This window comes from Mustela lutreola, chromosome 9, assembly GCF_030435805.1.
Source record: "Mustela lutreola isolate mMusLut2 chromosome 9, mMusLut2.pri, whole genome shotgun sequence".
Classification (NCBI taxonomy): domain Eukaryota; kingdom Metazoa; phylum Chordata; class Mammalia; order Carnivora; family Mustelidae; genus Mustela; species Mustela lutreola.
This window is the reverse complement of record NC_081298.1, coordinates 27972817-27998528: the sequence shown is the minus strand read 5'-3', so window position 1 is coordinate 27998528 and position 25712 is coordinate 27972817. Positions and strand designations below refer to the sequence as shown.

The 25712-nt window shown below is 43.3% G+C and overlaps 2 protein-coding genes and 1 pseudogene across 5 annotated transcripts in view; all 3 read left to right on the top strand.

Moving 5' to 3' along the window:
- Positions 1–8387, top strand: part of LOC131807934 (signal-regulatory protein beta-1-like) — a 111132-nt gene extending 102745 nt beyond the window's left edge. For both annotated transcript variants that reach the window (XM_059133717.1, XM_059133718.1), the window contains exons 5-6: positions 4541–4648; positions 6161–8387. In XM_059133717.1, the coding sequence (XP_058989700.1) occupies positions 4541–4638 (98 nt within the window). In that variant the 3' untranslated portion in view covers positions 4639–4648; positions 6161–8387. The remainder of the gene's footprint in view (positions 1–4540; positions 4649–6160) is intronic.
- Positions 8388–10692: 2305 nt separating this feature from the next.
- Positions 10693–21021, top strand: LOC131807529 (signal-regulatory protein beta-1-like). Of its 3 annotated transcripts, XM_059132968.1 has the most exons (6): positions 10693–10930; positions 11422–11577; positions 17061–17408; positions 19263–19433; positions 19524–19613; positions 20003–21021. In XM_059132968.1, exons 2-6 carry the CDS (start codon positions 11502–11504, stop codon positions 20080–20082), a joined length of 765 nt encoding a protein of 254 aa, XP_058988951.1. In that variant the 5' UTR covers positions 10693–10930; positions 11422–11501; the 3' UTR covers positions 20083–21021. The 3 variants fall into 3 exon arrangements, with proteins under 3 accessions (XP_058988951.1, XP_058988950.1, XP_058988949.1); XM_059132967.1 differs by having other exon boundaries at positions 11426–11577; positions 19263–19613; XM_059132966.1 differs by having other exon boundaries at positions 19263–19613.
- LOC131807528 (importin subunit alpha-1-like) lies at positions 13133–15137 on the top strand (annotated as a pseudogene).
- Positions 21022–25712: the final 4691 nt, after the last annotated feature.

The following is a 25712-nucleotide window of genomic DNA, read 5'->3' as shown; positions in this document are numbered from 1 at the left end:
TTTGGTGTGAGCTTCCTTCGCCCAAAACCCACACTCCAAGATGATCAATGGTAAGACTTGGTACTTACATTTATAGATCTTTCAACATAAATATGCAATAGAGAAAGAAAGAAGAGAGGGAGGGAGATGATCTTATTGTTAGGGTCCTGCCTCCCTCCTGCTTCTTCTCCTGACAGTGATTACATCACTGTGCCAGACCAGCCACCCCCACACCCCGCTCTTGTTCTTTCTTACCTAGTTGTGGTTTTTATCCCTTGTAGATGCTTTCATCATAATGGCAGCAAATATCTCTTAAAACTAGAAGTATGCAAAAGTTGCATCATTGTGTCCGCTGATGACTTAGTCATGCATGCACATCCAGCTGCAAATGGAGTCCACAATTGTGTGGCCATGTGATTAATGACATTGATTTTTCCACAAAATCAATACAATTATACATTTCATAAAATTAACAATAATTCCCTCATGGACTATGGAATAAATGGAATATATATTCAGAGTTCCCAAAACTTCTACAATAACTTTACTTTGTGCACCTAACTTGGTTTTCATTCACCTGTAAATGCTTGAAAGAATTTTCCTATGAAACACCTGCGACTCCACAATTTTTTTTGTTGATCTGAAAAGAATCTGAACGGCTACTCAAATTCTTCATTTCATATTGGATGCTCATGGCAAGCTGTGCTTTTGGGGAATTTGGGCCATTTCTTTTCTTTGGTCCAAATTTCTGCCCATAGAGTTGCTCATGATATCACCTTGCTATCCTTGATGTTTGTAGGATCTGTAGTGATATCCCATTTCATTCTTCATATGGGAAATGTATCATTTCTCATAGTGTTTGTTGTTGGAAATGCTAAAAGTATTTTGATTTTACCAGTTTTTTCAAAGAATCCACTTTTGTTTCAGGGATTTTCTCTATTGCTTTTCTTTTCTATTTTATGTTTTTTCTTCTCTTTTTTCCCCCCTTCTGCTTATTTTGCTCCTCCACATTTTTTGAAATGAGAACTGAGATTATTGAGTCTAGATATATCTTTGTTCGAATGACACACCTGGGCCTCCTTCTGTGCCTGGGGACACGGGAGTATGGAGCCATGTTGCCTGATGCTGTGTTCCTCTTCCAGTCCACAGACACCTAGCCCACCTGGCTTCCTCTTCCACCTTTCAGAGTCCTCCTGTGCTTGAAGTATGTGATTTCCAGGGATCAGGCTTATACTGAATTAAGAGAGCGGGGAGAAATGAGTACACACCATCTTGTCTGGATCAGCTAGGGTTTGGGTTTTAGTCTTTGGTTGTGCACTGAGGCTCAAGCTATGGCCATTATGTCTGGTGTTTCCAGTGTTCCTGTACTAGTAACCTTGCTAGTGTCTTAAGGCTGGAAATGGATACTAGGATTGTCTGGGTTGGTAGGCTGGAGTCAAGAGTAAGGTGTCTATGTGACACTGCTGCACCAAGATGCCACCTTCCCTGGCTGTCCCAAGACTCCAGCCACTGCCATCCTGGGTCTAGAGGGGTGTGGTGTAATGAAGTACATTTTTTTTAAAGATTTAATTTATTTATTTGACAGATAGAGATCACAAGTAGGCAGAGAGGCAGGCAGAGAGAGAGAGAGAGAGGGAAGCAGGCTTCCTGCGGAGCAGAGAGCCCGATGCGGGGCTCAATCCCAGGACCCTGAGATCATGACCCGAGCCGAAGGCAGCAGCCCAAACCACTGAGCCACCCAGGCGCCTCTGAAGTACATATTTTTGTTCATGTTTATGGTATTGAGGTTATTTCACAATACTTCCAGCTTAATGGACTTCCCTTCTCTCAGTATAGCGTGACCACACATGTTACTGGGCCTTGGGATTGGTTGGTTGGCTTGGACAGTGGGGGAGAGGTTCCAAGTCCCGTGATCTTTCTGGTTCTTCTTTCAGGACCCCAAGTTTGCCATCCCCATTTTTTCTTTGTCTCTTCACCACTCAATTTTGAAACAGCACCTCTTCCTTCTGTTTTACCTTCCCCCCAGAGTAATGCATTTTAAATTGTGCCTGACCCTTTTATTCACATCTGTCCTTTTAAAATGTCCATGCCTCCCTGTATTGGGTTTTTATTGTTGCTATAATAATTAGCACACACTTAGTAGCTTAAAACAACACACATTCATTATCTCCCATTTCTAGAAGTGGACAGTCTAAAACAGGATGGCAGAACTTCATTCCTTCTGTGTCCTTGTTGTTCCAACTCCTAGAAGCAGCCCCACTCCTCTGCCAAGGCCCCCAGATGCATGACCTCTGCTGTGGTCATCACACCTCTTGCTCCCATTCTCCTGCCTCCCTCCTTCACTTGTAAGTGTCTCTGTGATTAAGTTGGCTCCAATTCCCATAGTCCAAGATAATGATCCATTCAAGACCCTAGCTAATTACCATGCAGTCCCTCTTGCAGTGTAAGATACCATATTCACAGACTCTGGGGGTTCTGCGTCAACCCTCTTGGGTCAGGCATACTTTGAAATCCCTTCCTATGATCTGTGTTCTGACTACAGGACACATTTCCAATATTTTCTAATTTAAGCTGGATTTAATATTGCTGATGGGATTTCCAAATAATGCTCAGACTCCTTGGCTACCTGCCCTTGTCTGTTTCTCCTGCCCTTTCCTGTGGCTGATGGGGGGGGAGGGCGGGCAATGGCATAGAAAATTGTGCATTTGTATTTTATGATTTTTCTCTTAAATCATAAAATTTCTCCAAGAAATTTCACAGTTTGGGCATTGCTCTCCAAGGACTAGTGAGAGCCAGTTTTCCATAGAATTCACTGTCGTTTTATTGTTTTTTTCTTTGAGTTAAGAGGTTATATTCCAAGATGAATAACTAAGCTGTTGCCTTGTCTTCACCAGTCAAATAGTGCCTTGTGGGCTTTGAATGCCTTGGCCCCAATGTCCCTATCCTACAATTCAGTATCTCTCTCTCTCATATTTCCCATCACAGCCCTATTTTGGCAGAACAGGTGCACTGTAGCTGAGAATTCAATCCTCTCTGTAGCACTGATACTTTTATGATTATATTGGACCCAATTATGTCCTCAAGCATTTTCTGCCCTTCAGCCCTAGGAGTTAGGAGTCTACAATATTGCCTGGAAGTCCTCTGACATTCACAAAAAAAACTTTTCATGTGTGATCAATTGGTCTTCACATTGTATTGTCTTCCTGCGAAGGACTGATGCCCAGCAATAGCCACCCAACCTGTAGTTCTTATAATGATCGACTCATTTCCAGATTGCCAGAGTACACCCCTCCTCTGCTTATACCAGCCCAGGTCACCACAGTGAGGTTCCAGCCAGGGCAAACTGGGACTTACCCTGCTCTACTGCTCATCAGGACTGGAGACTTCTTGGCCAGCCAACTGGTAGGGACCCATGTCCAACTGTGCTCATTAGAGCTGGCAATCCAGACCCCTCCCAGATAAACTCTGCCTGCCAGCTGCCCTGGGAAGCAGACTCACTCACTGTGGAGTGATGCCAATCCACGTTTGATTGGCTAAGTCTCTGTATCCCCACTTCCTCCAGTCGTCTGCTAGAGGCTGCCCTCTAGAAGCAGGTACAAACATGGGCAATACAGCCCTTTCAACAGAGAAAAAGTCCAGCACACCCCAACCCCCAGCTGAGACCTGCCATCTTCTTAACATGCCAGGAGCAAATATGGTGAGCTCTCTGCTCCTTCTTTAAAATTATTCCACATATTTCAAAAATCATTTTAATTTCTTTGTGTAAATATTTTTTAAAAAACAGTCATTGTAAAAAGGCAAAGAATCTGAAACTGTATGTATAGATCCAACATCTTTGTCTAACAGAAAGACGTCAACTGACAGTGGCATTGGGGTCCAGATGGTCTGGATGGTGTTTTAAACTCTCCTGAGCACTAGACCACATTCCCTTGCCTCCCCCAGGGTATTGTCCATCCAGCAGGTCTCCTGAGGTCAGGTCAGCCTGAGGACTCCCTCCTCACCTCTGTACATGGGAGTTGTCAAACTGTGTGCATGGAGCAAAGCAGGGCAGCCTTGCCTCTCACTGACCGTGACATCTGTTCTCACTCCATGTGAGGCCAGGCAGACATTTGTCCCTATGGCCCAGAGAGTTTGGCTTTGTCCTGGTCCAAAGACAAGGTCTCAGAGTCATCCTGCAGGCCAGAAGTGAGGGGTTTCCTTGGGTCTGAACCAACTCATCTGTCCACCGTCTGTAAACAGTGAGACTGTTGGCTCATCAGAAAGAGGCTCTATGACTTGCCCCACAGGGTGTGAGGACCAATTCAGTAAGCCAAACTTGCACATTCCTGAGTCTTCATTCTTCCCACCTTTTCCCTCAAGGACACCTGGCAGTGAGAAAGGAGTGAGTGAGATGAAGAAGTTCTTACCCCAAATTCTGCCTTGAGTCTGATCACAGGGGAGGATATTAATGACCTCCAGAACATTAATAAGTTTGAGTCACCTTGAATGATGTAAATCGAGGCCCCTGGGAATAGAACCTAGATGCCTACCCTGATGGTGCCTCCTGTTCCTTCATTTCCAGACCCAGAGCTGTCTACTCTACTGCTGGTGGCTCTCACCCTGGGCCCAAAGCTGCTGCTGCTCATCACTGTCTCTGCCATCTATGCCCACAGGAAGTGAGGGCCTGACTGTAAGTTGTGGGACAGGGAGGGCAAGCAAATTTCAGTCCCAGAGGAGTCAGGTCAGGAAGGGGGGCACCCCACAGGTCACAGAGTGTCAGCACCACCTGGAGTAAAGAGTAGGTAATACACCTCTCTCCACACCCTCAGGAATCTCTGGGATCTTCTGAGAAGTGTCCAACTCCCAAGAAGTATGTGGGGGCCTGTAGGAGGTGGGTGGCATCAAAGATTGTCAGGAAATGCACACAGAGTCCTAGGGCTTCTGGGAAGGAAGTGGACGAAGAGGCTGAATAAGAGGCAGCTGGGTGGGAAGAACCCTTGGAGACCATCTCTAAATTATTTGAGTAAGGACTCCACATCTAAGAGAATGCTGACAGGTGCCAGATGGCTACTCTGAGGATGGTTCCTGCCTGACCCTCTGTGGGACAGACAAGAGTGTATGGGGAAGGAGGATCAGGACTTACGGAGGAAGGCTGAGGTGGCAGAGTCCTAAGCAGGTTGCCAGTCCTCTCAAAACAGATGTCCCAGGAAGAAAATAGTACTGATGACATAGGAGACACATGGGGAACTATCTAGAATGATGAACAGATAATTAACTGTGAACATGGGTCCCAAAGCTCCTTCCTTCCTCCCCTACTACATGCTACCCTCAGTCTCTGCTGCCCCCTTCCTTCCCTGAGGGGCCCAACCTATAACAAGGAAAAACTAGAAGCTTCCACAACTCTGCCCAAATGCCTTGCGTCCCCAGAGCCCCACCTTCCCACAGTTCCTGCTGCTCCTTCTCACAATCATTGTTGCCCCCACTGGTGGATATATGGACCACATCTCCTTTATCCATTCATCTGTTGAAGGGCATCTCAGCTCCTTCCACTATTTAACTATTGTGGACATTGCTGTTATGAACATTGGGGTGCCTGTGGTCCTTCCTTCCACTACATCTGTATCTCTGGGATAAATACCCAGTAGTGCAGTTGCTGGGTCATAGGGTAGCTGTATTTTTAACTTTTTGAGGAGTCTCCATACTGTTTTCCAAAGTAGACTTACCAACTTGCATTCCCACCAACAGTGTAAGAGGGTCCCCCTTTCTCCACATCCTCTCCAACATTTGTTGTTATAAAGACAAATCAAGAGTGGTTTGCACAGTACTTGGCCTTCTTCTGATCGCATGGTTGACCAGATAGAGCCAGCTTCTGAATTACCTCACTCCAGTCTCGAATGGGATCCGCTTCCAAAATTCCATCCCTTGCACTTTCGATGTCGTGAAAACGTAACATCATTATTTTGAATATTTGCTGGCATCATTACCTCTTGGACATTTTTACCCTTTGCCTCCCTCCCCCAATCACCACCACCTCCTCAGTGACCTTGTAAGTTTGCCTTCACTCTGGCTGCATATCCACACTCTGGGGACCAGCACCCCTGTCACCATTTCCCTGGTAGCTCTGCCTTCATAAGCCCACTTGCATTCAATTTGAACTTCACCTAAAGTCCTATATCTTCTCATTTCTCCATCACACTTTCAGCTTTGTGCCAATTCCCCTTCACCACTATTCACTTTTGTACGATGGCACCAGGGTTCCTCACTGGAAGACCAGGAGACAACACAACCACCTGCATTGCTGTCTGTGGTAAAGTGAGTAACAGAATCAAAGAGAATCACCGCTACCAGCTTTGAAAGACATGATCCTTACTTAACATGATGAGCACCTGTTAGTTACATAGATATTTGTGGCCTGAGGAAGAGCTGGCGGCAAAGTTTATACCTCATGGAAAATTCCTCCATGGCAAACGAAAGTGAAACCATGTTTTGGGGGACTGTTGGTATTTAACAGGCCTGTGGCAACTGACATTTGTGCATGTCAGTACCACGCAAGCTGAGAACCTCCTGTGTGTGCTTGTCTCATCCTCAAATAGGATGTGGACTCTGACAGAGAAGGGACTGTCTGCATCCTCAGTTGTCAGAATGACAGCCATGTGTTAGGCCACTGCATTTTTAAAACATAAGTTGGTGAATACATCATTGAAAACACTAGTTTCTGTCAGATTTTGGATTTTAAAATACTATTTCACTTCATTCAGCACTGGTACATGTACCTAAAACCATTTCACTAAATACTACTCTCTCTTCTTTGTGTTTAAAAGTTCTATCAGAACGTCATATCCTTCAGAAAGTGAACAAGTGATCTGCAAAAACAAACAGATAGCCCACTGATTGGAGTCTGTCAAACAGGTACAGGGACCTTCTGGAAGAGCTCCCAATGGTCAAAGTGTAACAGTTTGAGCAACAAATAAGTAAAGTAGTACATCTGATTCTGCTCTGGTCTGAATGTCCGAGTCCCCGCAAAATTTGAGTGTTGGAATCCTCAAGCCCATGTGATGGGTGTTGGCAGGGGAAGCCTCTGGAAGGTGAGCAGGTCATGAGTGCTTCATCCTCATGAGTGGGATTGGTCCTTACAGAATATTTCCCCCACCCCAGGGCTCCCCAGTCACTTCGGCCATGTGAAGACACAGGGAGAAATCTGTGAGGGCCCTCTCCCAACCACGCTGGCTCCATGATCTCAGACTCCAGCCTCCTCAACTATGAGCAAGAACTTTCTTTTGTTTACTAGCCACTAGTCTGGGATGTTTTGTTATAGCTGCTAAATGACTAAAACTGATTATAACCCCATATATAAATAAATCTTTGAGCCCATATTGATATATATAAGTAATTAAATAAATTAATAAATTGAGGAGAAGAAAAAATAGCCTGTGCATAAAGTCCCAAATGATTCAACTAGATACTTCACCTTCAGGAGGGGGACCCTAACTTCCCACTCATTAAGGACAAGCTGCTTGTTGTGACTCTCTTCCAAGAGGACAGAATGAAAAGGAGGAAAAAGGAAGAACTACAGAGGGGACATCCGACACATACAGTTCAGCCGGGTGATCATGAGTTTGCCATGAGTTCACGTGGTTTGTGCTCCATGATATAATGTGGTAAGAGTGGCATTTTTCTTCTGTGACCTTCCTCCCCAAGCCCACCATTCCCACCTTCCACCATATACCTGAGCAACACTCCTCAAAACTGTCAGGCCATCACCATCAAGGAAAGTTGGAGAAGTTGTAATGGATGAGAAAAGCCTAACGAGACAGGACAAATAAATATAATGTGGTATCCTGAGTGGAATTCTGGAACAGAAAGTGTAAAAACCAAGGAAATCTCTTTTGGAGTGAATGTTTCTGTCTCTCCAAAGTTCATGTGTTGAAATCTGATTCCCACTGTGATGGGATTTGGAGGTGGGAGCTTTGACAAGTAATGAGGTCTTGAGGGTGGAGTCCTCCTGAATGGGATCAATGCCTTCATGAAAAGGGGCCAGACAGCCAGATCACCCCACCCACACATGAGAATGCAAGCTGTACACAGTCCACAACCACAAAGAAACTTCTCATCACAATCCAGCTATCATGGCTACCCTGATCTCAGACTTCCAGCCTCCAGGACTGTGAGAAATAAGTTCCTGTTGTTTCAAGGCTTCCAGTTTATGCTATTTTGTTATAAGGACCCAAGATAAGACAAAAATCTAAATATACTATGGACTTTTGTTAATAATAATGGTTCATTATCACAGATACACCATGCTTCTGTCAGATATTAATAAGAGGAGAAGCTGTGTGCAGCTGTATATTGGAACTCTGTACTATTGTCACAATTTTACTCTAAATGTAAAACTGTTTCAAAAATTAAGTCTATTAAATATGTCAACATCATGTCCTCAGCTGGATCTCTGCCTCTTGCACCTTGCTGGGGGACAAAGTGAGGAATTGTGGCATGGGGAGACTTCTGTCTTTCTATATCCAGATTTTATCTTACTTCACAGGTCTAAGGTTCCTCTTCCTTTCTCTACCCTCTGTCTTCTGCTAGAGCTCACTCCAAAAGCCTGGCACTCAGAGATCCCAAAAGAACCTGCTTCTCAGTCCTCCAAGATATTCACCCTAAATGTTTCTAATTAGTAAAACCCAGGTTAGACAAAGTGGGGTCAGGGAACTCTGAGCACTTGGGTGAGGTAGGGTAGCTTTAAGACCTCAGTGGGGGATGAAGTTAATCCATGTCCTGAGCCTGAGGAATTGAGGTGGAAGGGGCTCTGCAGAGGGTGGTGGATTATGTGATACACCAGGCCTGAGGAGATGGCCCTCAGCTGTCAGCCCTCTTTGAGATGGCCACAGCAGAAGCAAGCCACCATGCCCGAGATCAAGCGTGGGACTTTGCCACATCCAGTGGCTCGTCAACAGGGATGTAAAGGTCCAGCCTCTCAGCCCAGCTCAGGAGAACTCTAAAGGAACATCCTAGCACCAGAGCTCCATGGGAGATCAGCTGAGGTCTTCTTTGGGACCTCACTGCAGCTCAACTTCTTCTATACAATTCTGCTCCCTTCTCCTAGCCACTGTTGGATCCTAAAGCACTCCCTGTAAATGACCTAATATTCATCTCAGCACCTGTTTCCCAGGGAACTCAGTGTGAAGGGGAGAGGCTGTGGGAAGACAAGAAAAGGTGGGGACTCTTTTGTCTCTAAGGGCCAAACAAGTCAAGGAAGGATGGATTGTTTACACTATACTTACCATATATTATATACCACATACCAGACATGTATGCCCACATAATATACCATATACCACATACCATGTACCACACCATATGCTATATACAATATACTGTATACCACATATCATCTACCACATGGCATATACAATATGCCATTGCCAAATACCACATACCATACACCATATATCATACACCACATACAACATAAGATATACCACATAGTATATGCCATAGACCAAATACCATACAGCAGTCTTTTTTTTTTAAATAAACATATATTTTTATCCCCAGGGATACAGGTCTGTGAATCACCAGGTTTACACACTTCACAGCACTCACCAAAGCACATACCCTCCCCAATGTCCATAATCCCATCCCCTTCTTCCAACCCCCCTCCCCCCCAGAAACCCTCAGTTTGTTTTGTGAGATTAAGAGTCACTTATGGTTTGTCTCCCTCCCAATCCCATCTTGTTTCATTTATTCTTCTCCTACCCACTTAAGCCCCTATGTTGCATCACCACTTCCTCATATCAGGGAGACCATATGATAATTGTCTTTCTCCGCTTGACTTATTTCGCTAAGCATGATACGCTCTTGTTCCATCCACGTTGTTGCAAATGGCAAGATTTCATTTCTTTTGATGGCTGCATAGTATTCCATTGTGTATATATACCACATCTTCTTTGTCCATTCATCTGTTGATGGACATCTAGGTTCTTTCCATAGTTTGGCTATTGTGGACATTGCTGCTATAAACATTCGGGACCATACAGCAGTCTTAATATACAAGGGCAATGAGAATCTACAAAATGATTTACACAAAAAAGGAGTTTACTCAGATCTGTGTTGTAGAAGACCCTAGATATAGTAGAAGGTAGAGCTTAACAGTGGGCAGAAGATTTGAAGATAGCATATTGGGAAGTAATAGTTTTCATTCACACAAAGATGACAATGGAGATGGAAAAATAAATTCAAGAAGTGTTTGGGAGGTAAAACTAACAGGGTCTGGGAATATGTAGACATGAGTGGACAAGTGAGGATGTAGAACATGGGTCCTTCTTGGTTTGACCAAATGGGTAGAGGATGTGCCACATGCTGAAGGGGAGAAGAAAATGTCCAAGGGCCAACTATGAACTCACTTGAGAGTATTTCAGCTATACAAATGAAAATTTCATGGTCAAAGGATATGTAGGTTAGCCACCAAGAAGTGGATTCAGGATTGGAACCTAAACTACATCTGGTTGCAAAGCCAATGTTCTTGACCATCAAGGCACTAAAAATCTCAGGCTCTGTTGAGTTTAGAGTCTGATGGGAGATGTGAAGTCTGCTGAAGGTGAGAAGAGGTATAGGATACTGGACCTGGAGGAAAGTTCCTGTACAGCCCTCACCAGAAGCTATGGATGGCACCCCTGCATGGAATTCATCATTCCAGAACAATGGATAGGATGGTGACATCACAAGGGGAAAGGAGTCTTCTCATCTCCTATATGCAGTTTGGGCCTGCTGTGGACTCTCCTCTTGTTCTAACACCTCTCCTGGCCTTAACATCCTATTGATCCCTGAGGAGGCACAGCTCACAAGGAAGCAACAGGAAAATCACCCTAACAGTCAGTGCCCGACTATGGACTCGGAGACACTAAAGGTTCACCAGCTGAGTATGGACTGAGAGTTCCAACACAGCCTTTGTGCTTGGGTAGAGCCCATTGCAGAGGTGAGAAGCCAGCATACTGGTTCCTTTCTCTTTCTAAGAGTATTTCTTCTGTACCTCTACTCTTTTCCCCCAGAGCTGGCCCCAGACCCAGCACAGACAACAGAGGCAGCCCTCACCTTCCAGGTGTGTTTCTAGGTGTGTTACTTTCCTTCTTGCAGTGTGTTCTCCCAGCCCTACCTTCCCGGTAGCCCCTTCCATCCTCTTAAGACACAAATCATCACCACCTCCAAAATTCTAACCTCTTTCCCACACCATGTCTCTGGGCCTCTACATCAGCAGGGGTGCAGCCTGATGAGACTGCAGTTGGGACAAGGCTCAGGAATGAGCACAAGTCTATGACATGCCCTTAACTCTGGAAAACCAATCATTTCTAGCAGCAGCTTCTCAGCTTGTGTTCACCTTGCCTGTCTATTTGATAATCGCAAAGAAAAACTGGTAAAATCCCATGGTCTTTCCTCTCATCATCATCCCCTTCCTCTGGCATCATGGAGGCAGGGAGTGTCTTCTCTCCTCAGAGCAGAGTGTCCTGGGCCTCTCCAGGACAACATTCAGAGAAGTCTCCAGGGCCACCATGATGTCTGTCCCTGCCCCCCGATCCTGCCCACCACTGCCATCCCTGCTGCTGACTCTGCTACTGAAATTCACAGGTGAGCTGGGGCTCAAGCATGTGTGACGAGGACTCCCCTATACTGTGTTGACCTTACCCGTTTACCTAGAATTTCCTGGGGGAGGGTTTTCTCTATCCCATCCAGAATTTATAGAACTAGATTGGAATGGTTCCCAGTTCCCAAAATCTCCCAGTGGCCGAGTCTGTTCCACACCCTTTTGTTCAGGGAATGGGCACATGCTAATAGTCACAGGGCTGAGCACAGCACACATTAGAGTGCTCCTCCCCTATCCCTTAGGAACAAAGAACCTGTCATTCCAATTTATTGACACCACAAAGACACAACTTCTCAATGAGGAAAATCATGTTGGAGAACATGAAATTATAAAGCAAGAAAATAATTCACAATGTTTTCATCCTAAGATAATCACTGTTAAAAATTTGCAGAAGGTTGCATGCTCGTGGAATATTGACCAGAAGTGGTCACTAGAGATCTCTCTCTGGGTCAGTGAGGGAAGCTGAACCCTGCAGGGTCTCTAAGAGAACTAGGCAGTTCTGCCTCTGCTTGCTGAAAAAGCTAAAGAAGCATGTGGAGTCTCTTTCCCAAGGCCATTGGTCCATGTTGGCAGAGGCTTTGAGTCCCAGTCACAGCAGATGGCTCGAGGGATTTAGATCAAATGAAAGAGGAACCCAAGACCTTTATCTGAGTATAAGCAAGGAGGAAGAAAGCTTGGATGTTTTAGGAAAAGGTAAAATATATGAGTAACACACCCACTAGAGAATGTTAGCAAACACATTTTAATGGGAATACCAAGCTCATAAAAATCTTTTCCAGAAAATAGACGAAACGCTTCCCTGCTCATTTGATGAGGCCATTATTACCTTGATAACAAAACCAGATAGATTGTACATTAAAAAAAAAAAAACTACAGACCAATATGTCTCGTGAATCTAAATGCAAGAATCCTGAGCAAAATTTGGCAAATAGAATTTCAAATGTGTAAAGTTATATACCATGACTAAGAAGGTTTTATTCCAGGCATGCAAAGCTGTTTCAACATTTGAAAAACAATCACTGTAATCCCTCACATCAACAAATTAAAGAAGAAAAATTGCATGATCATATCAAGTGATGCAGAAAAGTCATTTGACAAATCTAACACCCATTCATGATGCAAACTCACAGCAAACTAGAAATAGGAGGCAACTTCTTCAATTTGATGAAGAACATTTACAAAAAACCCTGTAGCTATCATTATACTTAGTGGTGAAAGACTGATTTTTTTTTTCGTAAGGTAAGGACTGAGGCAGGATGCCGCTACTCACAACTCTTATTCAACATAGTACTAGAAATTGTAGGAGAGAGAGGGACAGGAAGAAAGGAATGGAATGGAAGGGACAGAAGGAGAAAGGGAAGGGAAGGAAGTGTAAAAGGAAGAAAAAGAACTTCCCTTATTTGCAGATGATGTGATTGTTTACCTAGAAAATCCCAAAGAATCTACTTAAAAAAAAAAACAAACAAAAAAAAACCTCTGGTTTAGTAAGCATGTTCAGCAAGGATACAAAATCAACATAAAAAAATCAATCATGGGTGATCCATGGTGGATGTTTTGAGGGCAGCTGACCCGCAGCTTGCACGTCCCGTATCGCCTCCCCTGGAAGCCTGAGCCAGCTGTGTAGTTTTCTCCCTTTGTCTCATAACCATGTACACCAACGAGAATGCTAATTCACCAGCTGCCCGCCTTAACAGATTCAAGAACAAGGGGAAAGACAGTACAGAAATGAGGCGGCATCAAATAGAAGTTAATGTGGAGCTGAGGAAAGTTAAGAAGGATGACCGGATGCTGAAATGGAGAAACATAAGCTCATTTCCTGATGATGCTACCTCTCCACTGCAGGAAAACTGCAACAACCAGGGCACTGTAAATTGGTCTGTTGATGACATTGTCAAAGGCATAAATAGCAACAATTTGGAAAGCCAGCTCCAGGCTACTCAAACTGCTAGGAAACTGCTTTCTCGGGAAAATCAGCAACCCCCCCGCCCATAGGCAACATAATCTGGGCTGATTTGATTCCAAAATTTGTGTTCTTCTTGGGCAGAACTGACTGTAGTCCTATTCAGTTTGAATCCACTTGGGCTCTCACTAACATTGCTTCTGGGACATCAGAACAGACCAAGGCTGTGGTAGATGGAGGTGCTAGTCCAGAATTCATTTCTCTGTTGGCATCTTCCTATGCCCACATCAGTGAACAAGCTGTATGGGCTCTAGGAAACATTGCAGGTGATGGCTCAGTTTTTCAAGACTTGGTTATCAAGTATGGTGCAGTTGATCTGCTTTTGGCTCTCCTTGTGGTTCCGATATGTCTTCGTTAGCATGTGGCTACTTATGTAACCTTACTTGGACACTTTCAAACCTTTGTCGCAACAAGAATCCTGCACCCCCGTTAGATGCTGTTGAGCAGATTCTTTCTACCTTAGTTCCTTACCTATCTATCTTAGTAGATACTTCCTACCTTCCTACCTTCCTAATTCTCCTGCATCGCGATGACCCAGAAGTCTTGGCAGATACCTGGACCATTTCCTACCTTACTGTTGGTCCAAATGAACAGACTGAAATGGTTGTGAAAACAGGAGTAGTGCCCCAGCTTGTGAAGCTTCTAGGAGCTACTGAATTGCCCATTTTGACTCCTGCACTAAGAGCCATAGGAAATATTGTCACTGGGACAGATGAACAGACTCAGGTTGAATAGATGCAGGAGCACTTGCTGTCTTTCCCAGCCTGCTAATGAACTCCAAAACTAATATTCAGAAGGAAGCCTCGTGGACAACGTCAAACATCACAGCTACCCACCAGGACCAGTTACAGCAAGTTGTGAATCATGGATTAGTCCCATTCTTCACTGGTGTTCTCTCTAAGGCAGACTTTAAGACACACACAAAAAAAAGCTGTCTGGGCTGTGACCAACTATACAAGTGTTGGGACAGTTGAACAGATTGTATACCTCGTTCATTACAGCATAATAGAAACATTGATGAATCTCTTAACTGCAAAGGATACCAAAATTATCCTGGTTATTCTGGATGCTGTTTCAAACATCATTTAGGCTGCTGAGAAACTAGGTGAAACTGAGAAACTTAGTATAATGACTGAAGAATGTGAAGGTTTGGACAAAATCGAGGCTCTACAAAACCATGAAAATGAGTCTGTATACAAAGCTTCATTAAACTTGATTGAGAAGTATTTCTCTGTAGAGGAAGAGGAAGATCAGAATGTTGTCCAGAAACTACCTCTGAAGGCTGTACATTCCAGGTTCAGGATGGCACTCCTGGGATCTTTAACTTTTAGATTATATAGCTGAGGCAGAAAGTTGTTTGTTGTGTACTCTGGTAGAAGTTTGTCTTACTGTTTCTCTACTAAGAACTCTTTTTAAATGTGCTTTTTTATTGTAGCACTTTTTACAACAAAACTCTACTGGACCAGTTCCAAACTGTACAAACTGTATGAAGCCCCTCCTCTCAGTGGGTTTCTTATTTCTATGTGGAATCTCCTATCTTGCAGTGTCCTGTAAATAAAGATTAAATTCCACACTTTTCTTTAAAAAATCAATTATGTTTATGTATACTAAAAAGACGTGACCAAGTACATTATCACCCCTCAAAAAAGAAAAATAGGTATAAATCTTCTATTATATATATAAGATCTATATAAAGAAAGCTATAAAACTGATTAAAGCAATCAGTTTTAAATCAAAGAAGAGGGGTGCCTGGGTGGCTCAGTGGGTTAAGCCTCTGCTTTTGGCTCAGGTCATGATCTCAGGGTCCTGGGATCGAGCCCCGCATTGGGCTCTCTGCTCAGCAGAGAGCCTGCTTCCCCCCCCCGCCACCTGCCTCTCTATCTACTTGTGATCTCTCTATATATATCAAATAAATAAAATCTTTAAAAAATATCAAAGAAGAACTAAACAAATAGAGATACATCCCATGTTCATGGATGGGAGGACTTAATATTGTCAGGATACCCATTCTGCTCAACTTCATCTAAGGATTAAATGCAATCCCAATCAATGTAAGAACAAAGTATTTGATGGATATTGACAAACTGATTCTAAAGTTCATATGGAGAAGTTAAAGATCCAGAATAGCCAAATCAATGTTGGAGAAGAACAAAGTCAGAGAACAAAACTTACTAGAAAGCTATAGTAATTGAAACAGTGGCATTGATGAAAGAATAGACACACAGATCAATGCAACAGAATAGAAAGTCCAGAAATACACGCACATAAATACAACCAACTGATCTTTGGGATAGGAGCAACAGAATCTTTTCAACAGAGTGGCTGGAGCAATTGGACATCTGGACATCCATGTCCAAAAAAAAAAATTGATTCTAGACACAGACCTAACAATTTTCATAAAAATAACTCCAATGTAAAACATAAAACTATAAAATTCCTTCAAGATATCATAGAAGAAAATCTTGATGACCTTGGATATGGAAATGACTTTTTTATAAATAGACTTCATATTTTAAAGCTGTTTTAGGTTCACACCAGAATGGAGCAGAAGGTGCAGATATTTCCCATACCACTCCCTGTCCCCACACATCAGTCTCTCCCCTTACCAATATCCTCCACCAGAGTGGTACATTTATTACAAATGATGAATCTACACTAGTATGTCATTAACACCCAAAGCCCATAATTCACGTTCTGTTCTATACAATATGGGTTTGGACAAATGTATAGTGATATCCATTTTTATAGCATTATACAGAGTAGCTTCACTGCCCTAAAAATACTCTGTATTCTGCTTATTTATCTCTTTCCACCTAACCCTGGCAATAGCTGATATATTCCTGGTATCCGTAGTTTTGCCTTTCCCAGAATATCATATTCTGGGAATATGATATTCTGCAGTACGCAGGTGTCTCCTTTTGACTAAGGTTCTTCCATATCTTTTCAGGGCTTACTAGCTCATTTCTTTCAGCACTGGATAATATTCCACTGTCTGAATGTACCACAATTTATATATCCATTCACCTACTGAAGGTCAGTCATCTTGCTTGCTTTCAAGCTTGGCAATTATAAGGAAGTTGGTATAAACTATGAGGAGAAATCTGTTCCAGGCCTCTCTCCTAGCTTCTGGTAGCCTCAGACCATCCTCAGATTCCCCATGTCTTCACATCATCTTCCCTCTGTGTATGACAGCTAAGCTGAGCTGTGCCTGAACTCCTGGTCCACAGGAACTATGAAATAATATGTGTTTTCTTAAACTATTAAGTTTGCAGTAATTTGTTATGCAGCAAGTTCCTCAAGTTTATACAGTATCTACTATGCTCCAGGCCATGGAGTCCCCTTCCCCTCACCCCCTATGACAACCCAGTTTGTCATTTTCATACCTTTGCGCCAGTACATGTTGCTAAAAGAGTGTGTAACGAGTCCCACTTTGACCTAGAACCAGACCCTCAGAACATCCTGGGCCAAGACAAAGAACATGAGAAATGAAGCCAATTTTCTTTCCAGGAACTTCGGATCAAGAATTCCAGGTGACCCAGCCTGAGAGTTCAGTTTCAGTCAGAGCTGGAGAGATCTTGACACTGGGCTGCAACGTGTCTGCTCGTTCCCCAGCAGGGCCTGTCTTGTGGTTCAGGGAGAATGCACAAGAACGAAAGTTAATTTACAATTTCAATGGAGGCCAATTCCCCCGAGTAACCCAAGTGGAAAACACAGAGTTCAACCAGACAGACTATTCCATCCGCATCAGTAACGTGTCGCCCAAAGATGTGGGCACCTATTACTGTGTGAAACTAACCATAGCGCACCCTGACATGTCGTATGTATCTGGTTCAGGCACCGTTGTATCTGTGAATGGTGAGTATAGCCTGACAAACTCCATCCCCTTGGTCTGTAAAAATAAATTTTTTAAAATCTGACACATGTACCAAATCATCACTACACACTAGATTCTGTGCCCCTTCAATCACAAACCACCCTATAAGTTAGGTTCTGCAGATGGCACTATTAATTAGCCATTCTGTGGTCCCATGCCTACTACTAAATTAAGCCATGTTGACAGGCCATGCCCTGCCCTGACGGCCAACTCCACCAAGCCAGTGATGACATATGGCAAGGGAAACTCTCACATAAAAAGGCACCAAGTAGATATACTACGACTATAAGTGTGTACTTTATGATCCAAAAAGTGAGAATACTGGGACCTATGTGGCCCGCTGGTGTTCCTAAGGTCTGGTGGACAATCCTGGGATAAGAGCTCTCCATTGAGTATCTTCTAACCTATATTCTGAGACCCAATTTCCATTCACTGACCCTTGTAGCCACATCTTATCTTACAGCTTCAGGATGAAATCATAACACAGTTTGGAGTTTGCCCCCTAAGCCCAATACTTACTGAGCCAAAGTGAAGGGATCCACAGATAAACAGAATCTCTACAAACCTGCCCAAATCCACTCAGCCATTTCTAACTGGAATGTGATTGAGGCCTGGTGGCAGGTCTCTGAAGGGCCACCACAGGGCACTCAGGGATCCCATTCCCCACAGGAAATCAATGAGTGAGTATGGTCTCCTACTATGGATTCTAGGGAGCCAGGACATTAGAAGGATGGGGATTGATATCACCCACCCCCACATCTTGTTTGGAAAAGGTGTTCTGGAGGAGTTCAGTCACTGTCCTGGCTCTTGATCTTTCCCTGACCTGCTCTAGTCTAACCCCAGCTCTGTTGTTCTCTTCTCTGAGGACAACCAGTGTTTGCTACTTCTTGCCACTCTCTGTATTAATGACATTCACTATGTGATATTAGTGTGTCTATCTGTTCTTCTGGGAAAACTAGTCTTCCTCTGTGATGTTCTCTTCAAGTCCAGTCACATTCCATCATACCCAACGGGCCATGAAAAATTTACATAAGATCCCTCAAGCTAAAAAGTGTGAGCATAGGCAGCTTACCCACCATTTTCTCCAAGCCTCACCAGCCAAGATTTTCTTGTCTCTCTAACCCACACCTTAGCCCATCTTTGCTTTTGATGGTTTGCCTGAAAAGGAGAGAGATTACCAGGACCTGACTAATATGGGGTAGTGATGTTGGTGGGAGTGGGTGTTGGAGATCAGTTGTGGGCCCTCCAAAATTGATAAGGTCCCTTGAGGTTCTATTCTCTTTTGTTTAGAAGAGGAAACTGTCTCTTTCTTACCACACCCCCTTGACAGATAAGCAGAGGAGCAGCACTCTGCCTGCATGAACACAATAGCCCTAAATGGCTCCCCATTCTCTAGGTTTGTTATCTCTTGACTTGCCCTTTCTCCACACTTCTCAGCACTAACATCTCCACAAATTCACTTGGCTGCTTACCCTTCAGAAGAGATGAAGGTCAGTCCCAAACTCCCTATAGCTATGAGATCAACAGAGGACACTTGGACCCATCTCCTAATGTGTTGAGTGATTTTTGGCATTTAGATGGGAGAAGGACTAGTTTCTCTCTATAAACACTATCAACGCATAATCCCAGTCCTCTCCCTCCCTGCCCTCTTCTTTCCCTGGTTAGGGGCTGGGACATGAAATGGGAGAGGTGATAAATTTTGTCCTCTGCACTGACTCACACACACCATTAAAATAAGTAATGAATGAGGCCCACCCACAATCTGGATCCAAGTTCTTCAGTCCCTCCTGGGCTAGAGCATGGGAAATAGGAAATAATTTTGCATTTCTTTGCAGGAACCACACAGGAGATATTCCAGGTGCAACAAGCTGAGATGACACAGACTGTATCAGTTGGAGAGACAATCACCTTGAGTTGCAGTGTACCAGATTCATTCCCAAAAGGACCCGTCTTATGGTTCAAGGGAAATGGGCCAAACCGGGAATTAATCTACAATTTCAAAGAAGGTTTCTTTCCCAGAGTAAAAGAAATTGGACACCCCACCAAAGTTAGCAAGACAGACTTTTCCATCCGCATCAGTGAAATCTCTCTTGCAGACGCCGGCACTTACTACTGCATGAAGTTCAAGGAGGGGAAACCTAACACGGAGTTCCAGTCAGGTCCGGGCACCAAGGTGTTTGTGACTAGTGAGTTTGTCTCCTCCACCCCCTATTATGGGCTATCATTTCAGTTAACCAGTCCTCTACCCACTGAATTACTAGATTAGGCTATTATTGAAGATGCATTGTACATTTGATCTCTCAGCAACCTGTGAGTTAAGTGATTTACAGGGGGAGAAACAAACTCAGAAAGGTGAATTGAATGATGAGAGATATTTTGGTTGACATTCCAGTATTCAATAACCAGCCCCCAAGAGCTAGATGAAACCAATTAAAATCACTTCATGACTCCCTACTCATGGTTAACTCAGATAGGAGACTGATTTAAGCCAGTTTGTGTCCATAAGTGAAAAGGACAGACTTGCAGAAAACTCTGGGAAACTAATGCAATTCTCTCTCCTGTTGGCTGGGAACAGGAAATCAGTTTGCCCCAGGTGCTCCAGAGAAACATCTAATGACCATGAGGGGAACCAAGCTGAGGAAAAATCTGCTGTAGAGAAGTGCAAAGATGTAGTTGACAACATTACACGGCCATATTGTTCCTGGTTCCCACCCCACTTCTGGAGCTCCAATAATAGGAGAGAAAACATCTCCTTGTCAAGCCAGTTTTCTTAAAGTTAGCATTGTCCTAAGGGATGCCAGGTGATAAAGTTCCCACATCCCCAGAGGACTGAAGTACAATTTCCAACCATTTTTTTCTGTTCCTAAAGCCTTACTTATTCGATTTTTCTATTTTGTTATAACTTCTGAATTCTGAGCAATACCCAGCTTGAGAAATGATTAAATTCGTGATACTACAATACTACTATTTGTTGGGCATCTCCTGTACACAAAGCATCTCTTTCTCCCATATTATTGTATTTGCTGGCATAACAATTTAAGTATAAGAATGATTATCCTTACCATATGAGTGAAGAAACTGAGACTCAAGGGAATTTAGGGGGACAGATAGTAGGAGAAAGTGGTAAAGTTGGTCTGGGCTCTCTCCAGCATGCTATATATATTAGTGAAGAACCTTTCCTTACAAGGGATAAAAATGAAAAATATTAGTATAATGGGATCCTGTAGCTGAGGAGGATTCTAGGTTCCTCACAGCATCCAACGCAGAGTTTTAGGACTAAGGTCTCAGGGCCACCAACCCTCTTATTCTTTGAAATTCTCTCATCTCTATTCATCTCTGCCTGGTGTTTGCTGCGTATAGGCCTCATCCATATAATGGAAGAGGTAAGTACAAGAAATGTTGACATTCATTACCTCATCTTAGCAGTCAGGATGGAGAGAGAGCTTCTTATTCCCAGCCTCCACAAATGAATCCCAGAGAGTCATTTGAAATTGCCCTTCCTATGCCTTTCACTTACTCATTATTATAGGGAATCCACCATCCCAATGACACAAATGTTCAACAGACTAAAAACGATATGGTGTCCACCCCACGTTCCAGCCCATCAGGTAACATGAGGAAGTGGAGACCCAGAGATTGGGTTTGCCTCAAGTTACACAGGGAATGGATAATAGAATTCAGATCTCGTACTCCCATAATCCCTGGGTTTATAGCTTTGTCCTCCTAATGAGAAGACTCTAGTTAGAGTTGGAGGTGTAGAGGTACATGAGGATGATTTAGAGGAAAAATATTGTGAATAAGTTCCATTTCCCTGTTAAAAGCCAAAGAGCAAGAAATGTATTAAATTTATATCATTTCTACATAATGAATAAAAGGCATATATACATATAGTTTAAAATATTGAGCTAAGTGTGTTTGCTATGGTTGCTATAACTAATTGTCACAAACTTTGGGGTTTATAACTGGAAGAACCTCCATGTGTCTACTCCCAGATACTGGCGAAAATTATTGTTTTTATATCACTTAGAGTAGTGACATCAGTAAAATGACAGACTAAGAAGTCCCCAACCCTTCTTCCATGGAGACAACCAAATAACAACCATCTGTGGACCAAAATACCTCTGTAAGAATGCTAGAAACCAACTGAGAAGCAGTGGTACCCAGGCCGATGGAAAACCAGGCCAGGATTCCAGTGAAAGCTGCAGGAAAGTTTGCAGAGCTTTGTACATTCGTATGTCACCCCCAGCCTGGTGTAGTGGCACAATTAGGAGGAAACCTCCCATACCTGCTCCCTCCTCAAGATAGAAGCAGAATAGACCGTGCATCAATCTGGATTGTCTGGGGACTGCCTGAGGGAATGGTTTCTGTCTCATGATTCAGAGCACTAGTGGAAACAGCAGAGCAGGTTAGAAGAGCAAATACTGAATCATGGAACACTACATCAAAGACAAATGATGTACTCTAATAAAAAAAAAAAAATTTAAAAAAAGTGCTGAAAACAAGAGACCATCAAAGTGGCTCAGAGCTATAGATATTATGCAGTTCCACAAAATGGCACCAGGGGGCATAAGAGATTGCGATCTCCCCAGAAGAAAAAGCAAGCTTCCTAGGGAATTTGAGACAGCTAAAAAAAAAAAAAAAATATATATATATATATATATATATATATATATATATATATACACACACACACACACACATTGAACATTATATCAAAAACTAATGATGTATGATACCTTGGCTAATTGAATTTAAATTAAAAAAATTCAAATACACACACAAAGACAGTATCTTCAACAAATGGTGTAGGGAAAACTATACAACAGCATCCAGAAGAAAATGGACCACCTTCTTACACCATACACAAAAATAAATTCAAAATGGATGAAAGACCTAAATGTAAGCCAGGAAACCATCAAAATCCTAGGGGAGAAAACAAGCTAGCCACCTCTTTGACCTCAGCTGCAGCAACTTCTTACTAGACATGTCTCTGGAGGCAAGGAAAACAAGAGCAAAAATGAACTATTGGGACATTATTAAGATAAAAAGCTCCTGCACAGTGAAGGAAACAATCAACAAACCTAAAAAGCAACCAATAGAATGGGAAAGGTAATACCTAGAGGGTATTATGCTAAGCGAAATACGTCAGAGAAAGACAAATATCATATTACTTCACTCGTGGAATTAAAAAAAAAAAAAAGATGAACATGGGAAGGGAAGGGAAATTAAAATAAAATAAAATAAAAACAGAAAGGGAGGAAAACCATAAGAGACTCTTAGCTATAGAGCACAATCTGAGGATTGCTGGAGAGGAGGTGAGTGGGAGAATGGGTTAAATGGACGATGGGCATTAAGGAGGGCATTTCTTGGGATGAGCATTGGTGTGATATGTAATTGATGAATCACTAAATTCTACTTGGAAAACCAATACTAGACCATACGTTAACTAACTTGAATTTTAGGAAACTGTCAACAAAACCAAAAGGCAACCCATGGGATGGGAGAAGATATTTTCAAATGACACTACAGACAAAGGGCTGGTATCCAAGATCTGTAAAGAACTTCTCAAACTCTCAACACCCCAAAAACAAATACTCCAGTCAAGAAATGGGCAGAAAACATGAGGAGACACTTCTCCAAAGAAGACATACAAATGGCCAACAGACACATGAAAAATATTTAACATCAGTAGCCATCAGGGAGAGTCAAATCAAAACCACATTGAGATACCACCTCACACCAGTCAGAATGGCTAAAATTAACAAGACAGGGAACAACAAACATTGGCAAGGATGTGGAGAAAGGGGAATCCTCTTACACTGTTGGTGGGGATGTAAGCTTGTGCAACCACTCAGGAAAACAGCATGGAGGTCCCTCAAAAAATTGCAAATAGAGCTACCCTAACACCCAGCAATTGCCCTACTGGGTATTTACCCTAAAGATACAAATGTAGTGATCCAAAAGGGGCACAAGCACCCCAATGTTTATAGCAGCAATGTCCACCATAGCCAAACTCTGGAAAGAACCTAGATGTTCATCAACAAATGAATAGATAAGATGTGGTGTGTATGTGTGTGTGTGTATACACACACCATACATACAATGGAATACCATGCAGCCATCAAAAAATGCAAAATCTTACCTTTTGCCATGATGTGGATGGAACTAGAGGATATTATGCTAAGTAAGTGAAATAAGTCAATCAGAGAAAGACAATTATATTATCTCACTGATCTGAGGAATTTGAAACACAAGACAGAGGGTCATAGGGGAGGAGTAAAAAATGAAACAAGATGAAACCAGAGAGGGAGCCAAACCATGAGAGACTCATCATCTCAGGAAACAAACTGAGAGTTGCTGGAGGGGAGGGGGGTCGGAGGGATGGGGTTGCTGGGGGATGGACATGGGGGAGGATATATGGTATGGTGAGCGCTGTGAATTGTGCACCCCTGAAACAAATAATACATTATATGTTTATTTTTTTAAAAGGGTCTGCAGAGCTCTCTGGGGTCTCTTTTATAACGCATTAATCTCATTCATAAGGGACCCATTCTCATGACCTGAGCACCTCCTAAAATTTCCACCTACTAAGACCATGATCTTTGGGGAGTTCAACAAATGAATCTGGAGTAGGATGCAAACATGTTTTTTTCAAATACCCAAATCTAAAATAAAACTTAAAAAAAAAAAAAAAAAGAAAAGCCAAAGCATACAAAGAACCAAGAAAGCATGGCTCCATGAAATGAAAAATTTAAAACTGGAGGTTTGCAAAAGCTGTCTGAGGAACCGTGTAGGACATAAGGGCCCAGGGAAGAGAGCCGTGTCTGATCTCATAGGGTCGACTATCAAGGCCCCCTGCTCCTCTCCAGGCAGAGCACAGATGCTGGCACAAGTGGACACTGGGAAAACCTGCACTGACTGACTGAACAGACACATGGATGTGCTTCCCACAGCTGCCCCCTTCCTGACACTGGGGGAACTTCAGTCTCTGTTGTCCCCTCCCCTCTGGAGGAACTCCCCCGGGAGAAGCCATGGAGGTCTGAGGAACAACACATTCCTCCACTCCCTGGGCACCTGCCCTCCACGCACTTGTCCACACCACAGCCCCCAGGGAAGGGTCTCGGGACAAGAGCTGGAACAGCTGAGTAGGAGACCTGGGGGGGCACTCATCCTACCTCCCTAGGGAGGGAAAATGAGGGGTCCTGAGTCCCACTCTCCTATCTATGTTCTCCTGAGCTCTGCTCATTTCCTTCTTAGCCTAGTTTCAACTTCTCTACCTTGGCAGGGAGGCAGATTAAATCTGTATAAAGGGCAGAAACATTTTACGGCATTCTTTCTAACCCCATTTTTATTTTTATTTTTATTTTTATTTTTATTTTGGATTTTTATTTGGGAGAGAGAGACAGCCAGAGAGGGAACAGAAGCAGGGGGAGCGGGAGAGGGAGAAGCAGACTTTCCGCTGAGCAGGGAGCCTGATGTGGGGCTTGATCCCAGGACTCTGGGATCATGACCTGAGCTGAAGGCAGATGCTTAACGCTTAATGACTGAGCCACCCAGGGGTCCCCTAACACTGTTTTTAAAGTATAAATGTTCTTGCATGCTGTATTAGTTTTCCATTGCTGCATTAAAACAAACAAACAAACAAACAAAAACACCTCCACAACTCAGGGCTTAAAACAACAAACATTGTCTCACAGTTTATCTGGGTCAGGAATCTGAGGGCAGCGTAACTGGGTCCCCTGGCTCAGGTGAAGTCAGGAGCTACTGTCAACTCAGGGCTTGGCTGGGCAGGGCGGGTTGGGGGGGACGCAGGCGGTGGGGAGGAAGTGCTTCCAAGCTCACTTCCTGGTGAACAAGGCTCACACTCTTGCTGGCCACTGACTGAAGACCCTGACTGAAGATTGATCCATTGCCTCATGGATCTTCCCCTCAGGCAGCTTACAACAAGACTGTTGATTTTCCTTAGGGTAGTGAGAGAGAGAGGATACGCAAGACAGGAGTCACAGTTTGAGACCTAATTTTGGAAGTGACAGCCCATCACTTTTGCCATATTCTATTCATCGAGAACTGAGTTGCTACCTCAGGTAGGTAGTGATACCTACCAGGAGAGCCTGCACCCAAGGGAAAGAGACTGCACTTAGTTATGAATTCCAGAAGGCGGGGATCCCTGAGAGCCATTTTGCAAGCTGTCCATCACATATGTCAAAAATCCTGGAATGATTCTTGATCTTCTTTTCCCTCATACACCTCATGTCCAAGTCACATTCCACATCTTACGATCTCTG